An 18,016-nucleotide genomic window follows, 5' to 3' on the forward strand; every position below is an offset into this window, starting at 1 on the left:
CGAAATCGAGACAGCGTGGGACGCTGGGACACAGAGCCGGACACACTTAGGGCAGGCGCAAAGCGCTCTCCATTTCCGAAACTTTTCACTGACCAGCGGCTACAAGGTTTCAAATGTCTACACTTAGTTAGAAAGAGAGATTTCCTTCTACAAGTCATTTGTGAAATTCATTTAAAAGTGACCCTCACCATCATGTGTCGTGTGTGTGTGTGTGTGTGTGTGTGTGTGGGTGTGTGGGTGTGTGGGGGGGGTTCAATGTGACTGAATCATATTCAGTCCTGTGTGAGAGAAGTGTGAGTGCTGACAGCAGGCTGGTCCTGAGCCCAGCTCTCTGAAACTTACACACTCACAATCTCCCTCCCCTTCTCCTCTTCAGTGACCCCTACTGGGAGACGAGAGGACATGTTTTCATGCCCACTGCAGACACAACCCTGACTACACACCTCTATGAAAGCACAGCCAAACACTCTTCAATCCAAGGGGAGCCGGGGGGAAGTGAGAGAGAGAGACAAAAAGACACTTTACAGCTTAATCTGTGCACTCTGCTGTCCCGTCTCTGGGGATCCAACACTTTCTCTAGCTTAAGAGGCTCTGCTCAAGAGACAGAGCTCAAATAAACACATTTAATCTCAAGTTATCAGCATAAAAAAGTCAGAGGTGTACATTTAATTAAAAAGGTTAAATGTTCAAATAGTGAACAAGACTGTTTTCCTTTAACAAAACTGTTAAAAAGCATATGGGCATGCACAAGTTATGGCCATTCGTTTTTGTTGTGCAAATTGTGCAAATTTATTTTTTGTCATGTAACTTCCTGTGAAAATTAATTGTGCTCATCTGCAGAAAAAATGCATATTACAACAAAGATTCAGCATGTTTGAGATTAAGAGTTTATCTTGCAAAATGTTGCTGATAAGTCTGACAGTTTCACTAATAAGTTTTATAGTTGTTAGCAAAACAACACGCATATGGGCCTGTTACCATTAAAACTTTATCTGACAATGACAATGTATTAAAGTACAAGGCTAGAATGGCTAAACTGGCCTATTTTGCTTCCTGACTTTCTATACTCAGTAACTGACGACAGACATCTCTAAACGTGTAACAGTCAGAAGTAAGAAATTTTGCTTTTGTTTTCGTAAAACACATTGTGTTTTAATAACTGAGTTTTCTGCTCTCTTTTCTTCACATGTATTCAACATGTATGTGTACATTCTGTTTGTTGTGAAGTAAACATGACTGTGAAAGCTGTGGAATGTAATTGTGGCCAGCTTAAATGATTGTGATCAACACAAATAATCTGACCTGCAATCAGGTAATTTTCAACATCTGTGACAGGCCTACACATTACACTGTCTCCAAAAAACCCATATCATTTAGTATGCCTGACATCATGAGCTTAGCTTGTTAAAAAGTTGTCAGGAAAAATAACTACCGTATACTTTTACTAACAAGTAAATCACCAGAGTAGGACGTGCGAGAGTGACTGTCTCACATACTTTTACATTCCCGTGCTGTACAGTTTAACAGTAAGCGTGCAGGTTAACGTCCTGGTTGTTATGTGCGTTTCCCCTGCCCTCTCACTCTCCCCATTGCTCTTGCAAACGTAACGACCTTCTTGCTCCAGACATCTGACCCCCATTTCCTCCTCAGCTGCCCAACCCTTCAGCAAAGCCCTCCTCTTTGCGCCACAGTGAAGCAAAGCGACATTAACGGAGCCTCACGCTGGAATTAGCCCATTAATGTAATGCTAACAAGATGGAATCCTCCTCCCTGGGGCGTAATATTCCACCAGCATCTCCGCAGTTGTTCTTTTTTGTAAATCACTCAGCTTATCTGAAAGGAGGCGATCGATACGCCAACATTACAGTAAACAGATAAACTAGCGCTGCTGTGGGGGGTAAGCGTCTCAGTTGAGTTCCATTACGGAGCACAGATGAGAGAGAATGATTAGTGCATGCTTGCCTATGTCATGCCCTCTTCTGATACTAGATGTTGTAGTGTCTTGTCATGGATTGTACAGCCAAAGCATACATAACGATGGACAAAGTAGGAAATGAGTATGTGAAGTTAAAACATATTGAATTCATTATGAAATTGTCAATTTACAAAGGGTTAGATCAATGAAACCCATGCCAACAATGACATGGCCATAATGTGTCACTTTCTCTGCAGCAGTGATAGACCTGGCTGGCCTAACGGCACCAAGGCTGTTTGGGTTTACAGCTTCCTGGACCCTGGCTCAGGTCTTTGGGGAGCTTGGGAGACATATAGGATTAATGCAAGTCTGCAAAGGTTATCAGAGGTTCAGCAGCTTGTAGCTTTAGAGGCAGAGAGAGAGAGGTAGTGGGGGAGGCCCCAGTGATCGCTCCGACAGTCATCCTGTTCTAATCTCTGTTCTGCCACACATACAGGAAGCAGGAGTGCCGAGAGAGCCATCCACTGGCCCACTGACTGGACCTGGTCTTTTTCAGCGTGCTGCCCACCACATTCAGCCGCCATTCATCTCATGTCAGCTATTCAGATAAACTGAGCAAGGACGAAACATGAGCACTTACTAACTTCAGATGCACCAATATGGAAATCGGGGGCTGCTGATGTTCTCATATTTTTCATATAAATTTCTGTAGATGCAGCTACGGACTACATCAACTTGGATTATCACTGAAGAGAAACAAATGCAGTGAAATGTATAATGCAGATATTTTAGACTAGTAACCCAGCACTGCCTAAACATTCTACTCATTTGGGGTGCAATAAATACATAATCAAATATCAGTTTGAAATATCGGTTGAATCTAAACATCAGTCCGATACTGATATTCTTTTATTTTTAAGCAAATATGTGCCGATTCTGATATGACAGCAATTTTTATTGTGTACCCCTAAACTAAATTTAATCAATCCAGCATTTTTCAGGGCAGGTGTTTATCCAACAGGTCAGGCATTTATCTGTAGCAGCACAGATTTTTTAAGGAACAATATAAATCATTCTTATTATTTCCTTTTAATTCTCCACATTATGCAGAACTCCACCTCCTGATTTTGGAAATTCTGTTGCCCTTGCTTTCACACTCAGCAGAGACTGACTTTTCAACAAGCTGAGGCAGGGATGTGAGTCAGACTCAGAAAGGAGGTGAGGACGAGGACATTCTTTAATCTTTCCGGGGGGCCACTTGAGCATTTGATTGCAACAGCGCAGAATGACAGAAGGGCCTCTGAGATCTGCCCTCCTCCCGAGCCCGTCAAGTGGATCTCTCAAAACAAGAGGGAGAGAACAGCGGAAGTGTTTGACCCGCCAAGTCAGCGCACACACACATAAGCTGGTGTACCAACAGTACACAAAGCGCACGCGCACACACACACACACACACACACACACTAAATCAAGCACAAACCAGTTCAACCCTCAGTTCAGAAACTTCACTCAAGTTCATAAAAATCCATTACAATCTTAAACTTCCTTTCAGATTTTCTGAAATTAATGACTGATTAAGAGAGAGCGAGGGAGAGGGAGGGTGAGAGATTGAGAGAGAAAGAAAAAAAAAAATCAATAAACACTAGATGGCCTGTAAAAGCATTATAAATATAAGTAGCATTCCTCCATTAGGGGAGATTTGGAAAAAAAGCAAATGCTAATGAGGGACAGAGAGGCCATTCTAGTCCATTAAAGGCTCTCTCTGGTGGAAATAACCCTCTCTGTGAGGTTATCTAGTGGCCAGCCTTGCAAACTCCACAGCCACTATTCAAACCCCACTCCCATTTCCCACTGACGTACTGGATAAATGTGCCTTTTGTATTGCAGCAAGTAAAGGAGAAATGGATGACTTAAATGCAGCCCTCTGTTATTTTCTAAACAAGGAGCATTCTTATTCATTATACATTTGTAAGTATTTATGAAAATGTAGGGTACTGGAAAGCGAGGAACTGTCTGAACAGCTCAGACTGAGTTACTCTGAGGAATATGACCATCAATCATGGAGAAAAGAGAGTTTCTCTAATTTATGATGCAGTGGTATAGCCAGAATTTTATTTTTGGGGGGCTAGTTTCAGGTTGGGGGGAAGGACAGCGAGCAAGCATTAAGGCAAATTTCATTACAGATAAACTGTTAGTAAATTTATCTGTTACAATAACTAATGGGGGAAAAAACATTTTTGAATATTAAATACAACACACAATTGTCTCACATTTAACTGGCTAACTGTTAGTTACTGTAACAGCTGACAACACATCACAATGTGTATTGGTTTAGTGCCTGGCATTCTTTAAATGCAGAACATCTTTCCCAAAATGCAAACATGGTGTTTTTGGAACTTACCTTTCACTGACAAAACAAAGACAATGTGTAAACCATAACAGATATTGGTGATACTGGTTGGTTTAAAATGGTTTTGCTAACTGGTTGTAAAGAAATTTCAATCAGGGCAAAAGTGTAAGTCAGTAACAAACAGAGCATGAGCATCAGCATGTTCTAATGCAAAAGGCAGTTGTACTGTCAAGCAGGTGGGGGTCTACTGTACTGGTGGCATAACTACGATCTTATGGGACCCCGTGCAAAAACATTTAATGCCTCCCACCATACAAAAATACTTTAAATAAAAAAAATTGTAATTTGTTTGTTTATTCGGTATACATCTCAAACATGTTGACTCAAGGCATGCCACTCCAACCACTACCATGTAATGAATTTGGATTGCTATATAACATTGGAACAAATACAAATAAGTACAAATATAGTTAAAAATAATGCTTTTGTTTGGCAGTGAGATTATTTATTATGTAGGTGAGATGAATACTGTCAGAACAACACAGGTTTGTTTCCTGACTTCTTGCTGCAGCACCGGATTTAATTTAATGAAGTACTGATTAGATAAACCAGGTATTGGATGGTGACTGTAAATGCTACAATTCATCCAAGAGATATTTAGAAAAGAATAGGCTTAGCTAACACACATTCTGGAGCAAATAAACAGTTACCACACAGATAAATAACTTTATAAGATAAACAATAGATGATGATAATGATACCTATCCATGAAGTATAACAGCACCATAATCAGCTCAGTCCAGTGTAAACAGTACGGCATTCCATACAATATTTTAAATACTTGGACATATACAGTTAGGCTCTGTGATGCCTTTAAATGTAAAAGTATTTTTGTATTCATGATGAAATGTCTGTATTCCCTAAGTACTGCGCAATGTCTCTAAAAATATTCATTTAAAAATAAAATACTTTAATCAGCCAGAGTGGAAAATACAAAAATATAAGAAAAGGGTTCCACATGATTGACATGATTCCACATGAGGACTTCCCTGTTGGATTCTGTTTGTGTAAAACCAGTAGTAAGACAGCTAAGCTAGGAAGCAGAACCAGGACTATTTTTGTAAAACGCAGAATGTGCCATCATTAATGAAATCAGTTGGCTAGAGTCTGAAAACCAGTAACGGAGATCATCTCAGTCAGTGGTGAATTAATGCGATATCCTGATGTAGGGAAATGGCCTACTGCAGTAGCAGCTAGTTAAGTTTTCAGGTGTAGAAGTGAGTAGAGGAGACTAAAAACTGACCCTCTCTCTTTCTCTCTCAGCTCCACCTTTCTCTCCGCCTCTTATTTTGTGAAGTTGTAAACATGAACTGTGATGCTGTAGGCTAGTTAACTAACTGAGCTAGCTAGCCAGCTAGGTGTACTGCACATCTCTGATGTAATACCGTTTATTACTTGTACATGTGCTTTAAGAAGATCTATCATGTGAGAAATCAGGGGGCGGGTGGGGGGTGGGGGGGGTAACGTATTAATGGATGTGCTGTGCCTAGCCCTCCCCCTTTTAGTTACGCCACTGTATTGTACTGAAAGTAGAGCGAGTGTGTGAGTGAAGATAGACTTTTCTGCCTTGGGAAGAGCTGGTACTTACTTGAGTGGAATGCGTGGGATGGCTGTTGGAGTGGAGGCCGCAGTGACTACCTGCAGAATCTGTTCCAGGGCAGACAGACCCCCTCCGACCTGAAAAGCTACCTGATCTGCATTATTCTGAGGAGAGGGAGAGAGAGGGAGAGAGAGGGGGAGAGAGAGAGAGAGAGAGACAGAGAGAGAGAGAGAGAGAGAGAGAGGAACAGAGCGGGAAAGAGGGAGAGGGAGAGGGAGAGAGAGGGAGAGAGAGCGAGAGAGCGAGAGAGAGAGAGAGAGAGAGAGAGAGAGAGAGAGAGAGAGAGAGAGAGAATGAGTCGGTCATGAACATGCATGCAGAAGCAAACGAGTAAAGGTATCATGTTGCTCTCAGTGTGGAGGGATCCACTCTTACTCTCCCCACCTCCCGCTTTGCAAAAGGGACTGAGAGTGAAATCTGAAACAAAGTGATCCCCAAAGAATTCCTGCTAAATCTCAAAAGTGCACAACCCTACCCAGCCGACCCCCCCAATCCTGCCCCACAGCCACCAAACCCCAACACAGGACAACAAATACGCAGACCTGCTCACGAAGCAGGGGTGGTCTGGCCTGACAAACAAGAGCTTAGGGAATACAAGGGCATGGAAGTAGGACACAAAAAACAAAAAAAAATACACACCAAAACCATAATAAAGTCAAAAAACATACATAATGTCATGCAGAGATCAGCAGAAAAAGTACAAAGCCAGCTTGTTTCAAATACAGCATTCAGTGGTTGCTTATCATAGATAACAGTCATAAAACTTTTAAGAGGGGGTCAACCAAACTGTGTCTGAAACTCATATGGTGCGGCTGAGTGTCCTTGACTAAAAGAGGACATAAACCAGTCATTTAACTGACGTGCTTTTCAAATCAAACTGTTTACAGACGTGACATTTTTATTTGCATCATAAAATTCCTTCAAGTTCAAAGTGGGACCCCTTTAAGTGAGTCATGCGTTTTAAGACAAAGATCCCCAGATCTCCTTGGCTTTAAGCTGAGGAAGGAAGGAAGTCTCTCAGAGGCGGGCCATGGCTCTGACCCAGGGCTGTCCCAACATATCCTCACCCTACTAAAAAATTTGCAAAAAAGCAACTTTCTGGGAGAAGAAAAACAAACTATTTCACTTATCTTTGATCCATTCGTAAAACCTCAAGGTACTTAAAGTAGATTTTCCACTTACAAAGTTCAAGGAACTTAAGAAACTTAAACTGAACAGCCAAATAAAGTAAATAAATACGTAAGAAAAAGGAAAATGAACAGGTTTGCTTAAGTAAGTGATGATACACATTGACAAATCCAGCTGTGAGAGTGACAGGGCAAACTTTTAGTGAGAGCTGAGAAGAAGTCTCCCACTTCTTAATGAGGTCAGAGTTTCCTACGCTGTGTGACAGCGTTCAAAGCCAGGCACTTCATGGTGTTTTTGTTCAACGGACGGCGGGGCTGCCAACAAGCCTGAACATATTGAGCGCTGAACAGTGGAAGCGCTTTGCAAAATTACACATAAGCTCCTCTTCTGTCAATCACGGGCGCCGCCAAAGAGTAATTCCTGAAGATCCGGTGGCAAAAGAAGGCTGAACCCTGGCAGGGTTAAGAGATTGGAACAAGCACATTGTCAGGTATACCAAAGGTAGTGCATGCTGAACGGTGGGGAGGATTAAAAGGCCCTGCACAGCTCCATCAGCCTGTAGGCCGGCAGGCACAGACTCCCCACACTGCTCTGGGCCTCTCAATGCCTTATCAATAGAGCTAAGAGCAGTGTGGCAGGCTTAAGAAAGCGCTTAACTCCCACAGCCCTGCCAGGATCAGTAGGCCAGAGGGGAGGGAGGGTCAGTCCTCTCCTGGTGGCCCGTTTAAGAACGGGGTGCAGGGTTTAGGTAGGGCCAGAGATCAGATCAGAGGGAGATGTGTTACACCTGGATTACTGACAGATACCTGCTCCAACCACATTACATGAAATCAAACGCAGCTCTTACACTGACAACACGTGAAACACTGCTGTCAAAAGAAAACTTCAATTTTTGATATTGTATTCTAAAGCAACTTTAAATGGAAGTTCCACCAATTTAATATTTATGCTTAATAAATTCATTAACATGTAAACAAAGTCATTCAGAGTGGTTTGATGTAAAATACACAGCACTAGATAAACTTAGCGTAATTGTTTACAGCAGTTGTGAAAGGAACCAGACTGAAGAGTTTAATGCCTCTTAAAGCTCCCTCACTGAAATACGCACAAATACACTGCCCGATGCCAGAGTCTGACACATTGTTTTAAAATAGTTTGGAGATTTGGCCTAAGAAAGGTACAGCACGTTGCACAAAAGAAACTTCCACCCCCTCCCCCAGATTTACCACTATTTTACCATCATCAACATTACATATAAAACTAATAAGACACCTATAGGTTTCTTGGACGTTTCGGACAGCAAATAAAATGGCTGCATTTGTATTGTGACTCCTGGTTCCTGTCATCATCACTGTAATGAAATCAGTTGGTACATTTTTTCTTTCTTTTTTAATGCACCATTTCATACAAAACCACTCTGAATATCTCTGCTTGCATCACAACGGCTGAATTACGAAGAAATCGAAAAATGGGTAGAATTTCCTTTTAAGAAAGTCCCTTATTATTAGTTTTTTTTTTAATCCAAATTTTCAGTGGAAATTTGACAGTTTTCCAAATGTTCAAACTTCACTTCTTTAAAAAAATTACAAATAATAACAATAACATAAAAATGGAAGCTTAAGCATCTTGAAAGATTTGCAATGTTTAATTTCTATTGGTCTATTTTTTATGAAATGATCTGCATTTCATTATCACCCAATGCACATTCCAGATACTGCCTCTCATGATGTAGGCCATATTATTCACTCTCAAGTCCATTGTTACCAAATGTTGCCTTTGTACACTGCCCGAGGGACTCCTCCTCTAAATTCTCTGTCATCTGGCTTTGATAGCCTTTTTTGTTTCTCAAGAAGCCACGTCAACAAAACAACCAAAGTGTATTTTTATTTGTGGTCAGTGTGCCACAGAATTTCTCAGAGAAGCATGAACGAGGTGTTAACATGACGGTTCTGTCTAAACATTAAGAATTGACTTTGCTCAAAAACGTCTCAACTTGGCTGTTAAAATGTGCCTTTTTGAGAAACCAGTGTAAAACTGCTAGTCTTTCTCTTATAAGCTAAGGTTTTAATACTGTTAATATATTTTTTTAAAAAAATGAACTGTCCCTCGTAAGACTAACAAATTCTGTCATTTTTTATAACTTACACAGCTCATGTATGTGGTTGCGCAGTTTAAGCTACTGCAACCTTGCTATTTCTTTTGGGACTAAGAAAGTTTCTTTCTATCCATCTACACAAAATGAAATACAACTTTACACACATGAATTCTGTATTCAGTCATAACTTGCGTCATCAAACTGTACAATGGCATGAAGCGCACAGCTGGAGTGTAATATGATAAAACCTCACACAGTGAGCTGTAAACAGGACCCGTGAGTGATGTACAAAGCTACAGCTGATCCCTGACAGTATGCAGTGAAGGAGCGCTGTCTGATCCAGCTCAAGCTCACCCTTCCCTGCCAGACACTCCATTGACAGAATAATAGGATGAGAGGCTCTGTTTCTCAAACAGAGGCCTCGGACAAAAGACCTGAAGACAGACGAGAGGGCAAAAGGAAAGGGGGGGGTGAGGGGAAGGGTGGAGGGAAGGGAAGAGAGGAACCTGAATTATACCACTTGGAAACCTTATCCAATTATTATCCAGGGTGTCCACTTTAGCCCAGGCTAATCAGAGGGCTGGACAGCTGCTTGTTGCCCTGGTCAGGACAGAGGTGCTGGGGTCTAAATAGCAGGGTGGGACCAAAGCGCCCACAAAATCACACTAATTAGCCTCCATAAAGCCGGAGGGAGGGGATAACTACCAAAACGCTGCATCCCCCTCTTCGCAACAACAGATGGAGAACAACTGGCTGAAGGTTCACTGACGGAGAGGTCCACCAAGGCTGCATCTCTCGCCCATCAATCTTTGAGCAAGCAATCCAACAACATAAACAGAAACTTCATTTTACAGTGACTGCTATAAATGAATGAGGGCACAGGCATGCACAGCCTCAAAAAGAAACACTGAAGTACACAAGGAAAGTAAACAAAAGTCTCCATTTAGTGAAGAGGCCTGCTCTACAATCAGAGAGAAAAAGGAAACGAGTTGTAAACCACAACAAGAGCGCAGCAGTCAACAGAGTAAAAGTTTGTATGTTTACAGGACTTAATGGCATGAAGATAAGTATACAGAAAAGGATGATTTGTGACAGTTCATTTCAAATGAGAAACAGTATGGAGTTGGGTTTATGTAACAGAAAGAACCACCATTCATTAGTGACAAGTGAGGCACAAAATCAAAGGGACCACAGCGACCACAGAATGGTGTTTTCAAAGCAGAAAATCTCAACGTCAGTTGTACTGTTTGTTCTTTCCTGTTAGATTCTGTTACAGGTTGCAAACATTGACCGCAGTACATGCAAAACTTTAAGCAGTAAGCCACAATATAAACTGGCAAGTAAGACACTGCATACAGAAAGTGTTAACCCACGACCGAAGCCTTCTCTTGATGTATTTCCACAGCTGTCTGCCATTTATGCTTATCGTCTGACAAACACACACCTGAGGGGGAAAAAGGAATCTAATACACACTTACATGCACAATACCAGCCAAGTGGAACAAAAGAATTAGCCCTGGAATTACGGTTTGAAAATTACCTTAGTGACAGCACACAGTGAAAGAATGCCGTAACTATGTCCACTGGCTTTCTCTAGGCCTAATCCCTCTAGGCTCTGCCTGCCATTCAGGCAAGACAGAGAGAGCGAGACCCCCTACCCAGCATACACAACTGACTCACACCTGAAGCTCCTGCTATTCATGATGAGACTCTTTTTAATGTAAAACATCTAAATAATTTGATTCAGTATGATTCAGTGACTTACGAACCTCATGCTAAAACCCATAAAAATGTAGGATTTCCAAAGAATTCACTACATTCTTCTAGAGGATTTGCCTCCTCGGGGCTATTAGAGAGTACTTCACGTAAATCAACTCGCATAATAAGACTGATTAGCACTGATGGTAACAGTGGCACTGACCATGACGATATCTTTCAGCAACACTCTTGACTTTCAAAGCGTTTCACACCTTATTGACATGAAGGCCATAATGCGCCCACAGCCTTAAACTCCACTGAGGTTTGCCGATTCGGTCAACTTCAAAACAGAGCCATTCTATTCCTAGGTCATCCATCATGGGCTTTGAGAAGCAGGGCATAGCGAGGCCCCCCTGGCGCCCCTCTCCCCAGTCCAGGGCCTCTTGATCAGGTACAGCGAGCCACCAGTTGGCCACCAATGGGAGCCAGGCCCTGACAGCTGGCAAATGAAAATGTAAATAGTGGCTGCACTCCACAGCCCAGCGCCTCACTGTGTTCCTGACAGTCCCCGAAGTGTCATAAACGCAGCCAGTCTCTGCTGGCCCTTTATTTGAAAGCAGTGACAAACATTCATTGGCAGAATGTAAATACGTGAGCTCATTCTGCCAAGGTAAGGGGTGGAACACAGAAAGAATATGGAACTCTCTAGAATAGTCTTAAAACAACAACAACAATCCCCCCCCTCAAAAAAAAGAATTCTCTTCAATCCGTCACTTCCCCGTGAGACGAAAAGAAACCTGGTTTGACACAAAATAAACCATTAGTGGCCTCAGAGGGAGAGGCGGACAGGGGTCGGAGACCACAGCCAAGCTGAGGCAGTGTAGTGGGGGGGGCTGGAGGTGGGGGAGGAAGGAGGGGGGAGCGAGTCAGGGTTGTTCAAGGAATTAGGAGAGAAAGTGGAGACTGAATCAGATATGGTGACCGAGAAAAAAACAAATCTGTAGGTGAGTCTGTGACATGAGAGATGCTTGTTAGGTCAAATAATCTAAACGCTCCTGACTTAAAGTGAGTTGGGGCTAGGGGGCAGACACCCATGCCGCAGTAGACAGATATTTATTTGACTTTGTCCAGGGATTAGAGGAGGAAGTGCCTAAGCAGGCCGGTTCACATACAAGCCCAGCAACGCTAGCCTGGGCCTGGGCAGTGCTGGCTCAGCTGACGCTGGAGGAATCCATACTTTGATGGACAACTCAAATGAAGTCCAGATACTAGGCTCGAAGACTCCTATCCTCACTAGAGTCCAAAGTAAAGCTTAAAGAACTGACATTTCCACAAGCACTTCACTATTCTGCTGACTTAGAAAAACAGCGACAGAGGAATCTTCAAAGGCAGGTCTCAGTGGAAAACTCCAGAACCAATGGGTATGGGAGAGACCACGAGGCCTCTGGGATAGCATGAGAGAAAACAATTATACTTGTACTCATAAGGGAATCTGCAAGCTTGTAAAGCTTCAAACAGAATTACCAAGCTTTAAATGCCAGTGAACATATGCTTGTTAAACAGTATTTAATCTACAATGAAAAGGTAATATCACCGCTTACTTTCCAGTTTTTCATTGCATAACATAATTTATATAGATGACATGTCTGAAAGTATTTATTTAGAAAGAAGGTAGTCAAAAAGTCAGAAACCACCCATCAATTAATTCATTTCCAGTGAAAACGACCTTTAAGCACAAGTATCACTGCATTACTGACAATTGTTGAAACATCACTGAATGTGGAACATCAATAAATTGGGATTGCCTGGATCATGAAAAGTAGAAAACGCAACCAACTTCTAAGACTGAACTTTGAAGGTGTAGGAATTATCTCTGCAGATTTGAAAAACTAAAAACAAGTCTCATGAAAAAAGTGGAAGCTTGAATAAAGGCAAAGCGTGGACACATTAGATACTGAAAAATTCAATATTATATTTAGTTGCTGAGGCTTTTGTGTAATCTCCTGTTAAACATATGCTTTCTGCTTTTTTCCCCCCAATGCCAAAAAATGAATTACTTGTACCTAATGGTTGTTTTGACTGAGAACTGAGTAAATGAATGGTGGTCTCTGACTTTTGAACAGTACTGTAGTTATAGCCAACTGGGTCCTCTATTCCTCTATTGAAGTTCTCTGGTATGGACTGTTCTCCAGCAACCACAACGCCCCCTCCCACAAACACAAACGTACAAACCCACAAACAATATACTACACTACACTACCATTAGCTCTGCTTTACCAGGCTGTGTTACCATCTGCCCCTCCTACTCCTCTCCCTGGAGAAATCCCTTCATCCATTAACATCCAGTATCCCCTCCCACCAGCCAGTGAAGGGACACCATCAACAGCCAATCCTCCCACCCACACACATGCACAACACAAGCCCCTTTGATAAGTGTATTACAGCATGCCACTTGCAAGGATTGTTTATTTCCCTCTTTATAATTAAGTGACAGATGTCAGCCATCCATCCATCCAAATATTGATCAACACAGTCAGAGGCATCACAAATTTTAGGCCTTAGTTGATGACAATATGAAGTAATGCCTTTCGCAAATATTACACATTAATGTATCTGAAGTGCTGTAAAACACTCTTGTTGCTGACAGGCAGCTTAGGAATTAAAATGCAGCTAGAAATCACAAAAGTACATGATCTACAACCTCTGCAACAGAAATCATAGAGGAACTGCAGTAAACTGCCCATAGTTTTAATGCCTTTGTTGAAAACAGACATTGTACAACAAATAATAACAAAAAAAAGAAAAAAAAATTCTAGGTAGCAAGTTTGCTTGTAACAGAAGGCAAGGTGCCATTGGCACTATGCAACGTGCATCACACGGGGCCAAAGAACACATCTTCAAACACTTCTCTGCCTTTATTCATTTCAGGCATTCGGATTAAATTTACTTTGACAAAACCAACATGTTATTGTACAAAGCCGCAATGTACACCAGCAGGCTCGAGAGGCCAGGCAAACACTGGAAACATGTTTGGCTGCCTAATGAACGGGTAGCTCCTCGATTAATAACATCTGCCGCAATGAAAACACGCAACTAATCTGGCCCTCGTTACCAAATAACCGAGGGCAAAGAGTTGGGGAGGGAACGCGATACTCCACAGACTGTGAGACAGGGAGAACTCCAGCCAAAGCCATGTGGTTCAGGGGAGTCTGCATTCAGAGCAGCCAGGAGGCTTATCTTCCCCTCAAATCCCTACACACATGTACAAGCAAGCACACACACACACACACACACACACACACACACACACACCCCCAGAGACAAGACCTGGGACAATAATACTCTAATGGCACCAAGGCAGGCCAGTTGAACCATCACTGAGATGAACATCCCAGAAAAGCTGGTTTAGAGATGTGCTGCGCCATAGAGCTGAGCGGGCTGGTCTCAAAATAGATATAGAAATACTTACAATATGAAAGTCATTTTTTCATATTTGCCTGAGGAAGAAGGGCAGAGCATCACAGAGTCTGAGCCAGCAAAGTGCACAGATTTTAGATTTACTACAGCTCCAAGCCGTGTTATTACTGTTTACAAAAACTATAATGAAAAAAAGTAGTTAAAAAAAATTGTTAACTTTATTAAATATAAAAATGAGCAACACAAACAAAAGAAAATAGAATTGCTGAGGAAAAAAGGTTAATATTTTTACAGCAGGAAGGATAATTCAGAAATTAAACCCTTCTATGTCTTTGGCTATATCTTATGGAAAGCTTGCAACCTAACCTAGCAGAGTCTTCTGTTGAGTTTTAGTGTTGTTAAAACAGCGAACCTCATCTGAAAGAAACTACAAGCTAGTTTCTGCTAAAGGCAGATGTGTACCTGTTGATGTACCAGTGATGGAAAAGAGAATGGAACAATGCTAAAAGAGAATAATGACAACGGCAACTGCTTGTTTTTACATTTAATAAGTTAACTTTTTTTTTACTGCTTTTTCTTTCATTATAGTTTTTGTAAACAGTAATAACCCTGCAACATGCTCTCTGCACAGCATGCAAACACTAAAAACCATCTCAGAGCTTTCAATGATTTGACAGCAATCAGAGGTGTAAAAATGACAAAGAAAGCTATACTAAAGTGAAAAAAGGGAACTGTTGAAATGTAACACAAAAGTGGATATACAGAGCCAAAAATAGACTTGAATAAAAGTAATAAAGTATAAACAATTAAATGTACTCAAGAGCATAAAAGCAAAAAGTATCTGCAAACTTTTTGCAAATAAGTTAAAAGTTTTCCTTGTTGGTGGTGTATGGTGTGGGTGGTCCTCACACAAACACAAGTACTTTGTAAAGTAATGGGCAGTTTACACTGATGTCATTTTGGTGAGATGTTTTAATTAAAATTAATAATGTATGGGAACGCAACTGAAATGAACTGAAAGCAACTGAAGCAAGAATGACCATAATATTTTGTAAATTCCGGAAGTGTCTGACTGTCAGAAGCAGGAGTATGCGCACACACATATGACAAAAATGACTTGAGGAATTAAACAAACTTGATGTTGATTTCCTGTTCTACCTTAAATAGTGCAGCAATTTCCCCATTGTGGGACAAATAAAGGATTATCTTATTTAAGGTGGAACAGAAAATTTGAACAAAAAAGCTGGCAAATAAGAAGCCAACTTCAGCCTTGAAACTAAGACATTAAATATTAAATATTTAGCACCATTTTTGCCAGGTCTTCTGCGTTATAAATGAATACTGACACAGGTTTGTGTGTATACACACACACACACACACACACACACACACACACACACACACACACACACATATATACATATATATATATATATATATATATATATATACACATATATATATACACACACACATATATATATATATATATATATATATATATATATATATATATATATATACATACATATACATACATATATATATATATATATATATACACATATATACATACATATACACACACATATATACATACATATACACACACATATATACATTTTTTTTTTTTCACATATACTTAAACACAGTTCTCATTTAAACATCAAGGGACATTCCAGAATAATAAGCCACTGTTAACTTTAAGTAATAGTTTTTTTTAATAAAAAATTTGTAAGTAGTAAAGTAATAATTGAGTAATAAAGTAATAATTACTTAAGCATCTAATTTTTTTTTAATTATAAGATAAGAAGGTGAACAAGAGTGTATAAATATATAGCTATGATGCAATAGGCTGCTGTTAGTATATACAGTGTTTAAGAATTGTGTTTTGGAGCTGTAATACATCTCACTTATGTTGCATAGCTTTGTAGATTGTATAGAATTTTTTTCTGTATTTATGAATGCATCTTGAACTCTTCATTCTACCTGTCAAATACCTACAACCACATCTCTGATTAACATAAAGCTGAAACTACATAAAACAACAAACTAAAGTTAATAACACAGCCTTAAAACTGAATAAAAAGCTTAAAGAAAAAAGAAAAAAAACACAACAAAACTGAAAAAGTATTGCATAGCATGTGCCCCTCCCCATCATCTCCCTCTTTACTCTGATAAGATGCACCCAAAAGTACACCAGTGGTTTCCACAAATTATGGCAAATGAGAGATCCAATAAAAAAACGAGATGTATCAATGATACAGTTATTAATTTCAATATACTGTCAAGATCATGAACTTTTACCTAATGACTGTCATATAAATAATTGCGATTAGTGATTTAATTGTCTTTTCTTGCTCACTGTTTGTAACTATTAAAGTACAAGCCTAAAGTGGCTAAACTGGATGATTAGCCAGTGGCTAATAGCCACCTTACTTGCTAGCTATGTTTACTAAGTAGCTAGCACTGGTCGACTCACACAAATGTCTAAAGTTACACAGAATTATGCGTAGTGTTAAGCCAAGTTACATGCTCTTCATTCTGACGGCATGCATGCTAAAAACATTAGATATAGCCACATACCTAATAAATAAACATTACTCAGATCTGGCCTCATGTTACAGCACCAAATTAACATGTTTGAGGATCAAGCTAGAACTTTTTCGTTTTCATAAGCCCAGAGATGCCTTAATGAATGCATTTACTGCTTTCTTTTATTTATATTTTCTTGCCTCAACCTAACGCACGCAATTCACATTTTGCGTGTTGCAGCATAATATGATGGAAATCTAAAGACAGTGGAAAATGACTGCAGACAGCCTAAACAACTGAGATTATTTCAAATAAATGTGACAATTTTAAATAACTGCGATTAGGCAATTGTTTAGGCTAACTGCAGTCATTTTCCAGGCAATGTAATAAATGTGACCGGCCTCCTTAACACATAATACCTGTTTCTCCAGAATGCGGGAGATTTCACCCAGGGTCCTGTCTAAGCCAGATACTTTGTTGTTGGCCCACTGGCCACTGTCCTGCCCCTGCAGCTGCTTTCCCAAGTCCTTCACCAGACGCTGCAACCTACAAACAGGCACACACACAAGGGCAGACAGAAAAAATGAGGGGCAACTTAAGATGCCATAACTGAGTACATGTGGTAGGAGACCAAAAAAAAAACTAAAATCACTGCTGAGCAAGGCAACACGTTCACCTTAAAAACTTAAAAACAAATGTTCTTGAATGATGCAAGTCTTCAGTAGGCACGTGTTAAGTGCATGTGCGTGGGGGGGCATGAAGGTTTAAAAGACATGTCAGAGATAGGAGCAAGCCAAATGCTTGTAGATACAGCTCAGGTGTGGGTGTACAATCATTAAAACTGGAGCTAGGATCTTACTTGGCCTTGTAAGGAGAATCTGGAATCTGCATCTTAGCCTCCATGGATGTCTCATACTCCTTAGCCCTGAGAAGCAAGAAGACAAACAGATCATGAGAGAGCAATAGAGAAAGAGAGCAACCAAAAAAGACTGAGTGAGCACAAGAACGAGAGAGAGAGAGCGAGAGAGAGGGAGAGAGAGAGACGTCAGCCTGAAGACATGAGGAGATAAGACGACAGTGAGAACAAAGAAAAGGTCAGGAGGCCAATCTGTGTCTCTAACTGTTTATTTAGCCTGTCAACTGCCCTCCAAAGTGAAAAAAAGAACTAAAGTCAAGTACAAATAAGTCAAAACATTGTCTCTCTCTTTTGGACAAGTC

At 40.6% G+C, this 18,016-nt stretch overlaps 1 protein-coding gene across 4 annotated transcripts in view; it reads right to left on the reverse strand.

Moving 5' to 3' along the window:
• The window catches only part of scaper (S-phase cyclin A-associated protein in the ER), a 115,604-nt gene that overhangs the window by 41,029 nt on the left and 56,559 nt on the right, over window positions 1-18,016 (reverse strand). For all 4 annotated transcript variants that reach the window (XM_036576097.1, XM_036576099.1, XM_036576098.1 and 1 more), the window contains 3 exons: window positions 17,658-17,723; window positions 17,218-17,344; window positions 5,914-6,029 (listed from right to left, as the gene is read on the reverse strand). In XM_036576097.1, the coding sequence (XP_036431990.1) occupies window positions 5,914-6,029; window positions 17,218-17,344; window positions 17,658-17,723 (309 nt within the window). The remainder of the gene's footprint in view (window positions 1-5,913; window positions 6,030-17,217; window positions 17,345-17,657; window positions 17,724-18,016) is intronic.

This window comes from Colossoma macropomum, unplaced genomic scaffold (assembly GCF_904425465.1).
Source record: "Colossoma macropomum unplaced genomic scaffold, Colossoma_macropomum, whole genome shotgun sequence".
In the NCBI taxonomy this organism is placed as follows: domain Eukaryota; kingdom Metazoa; phylum Chordata; class Actinopteri; order Characiformes; family Serrasalmidae; genus Colossoma; species Colossoma macropomum.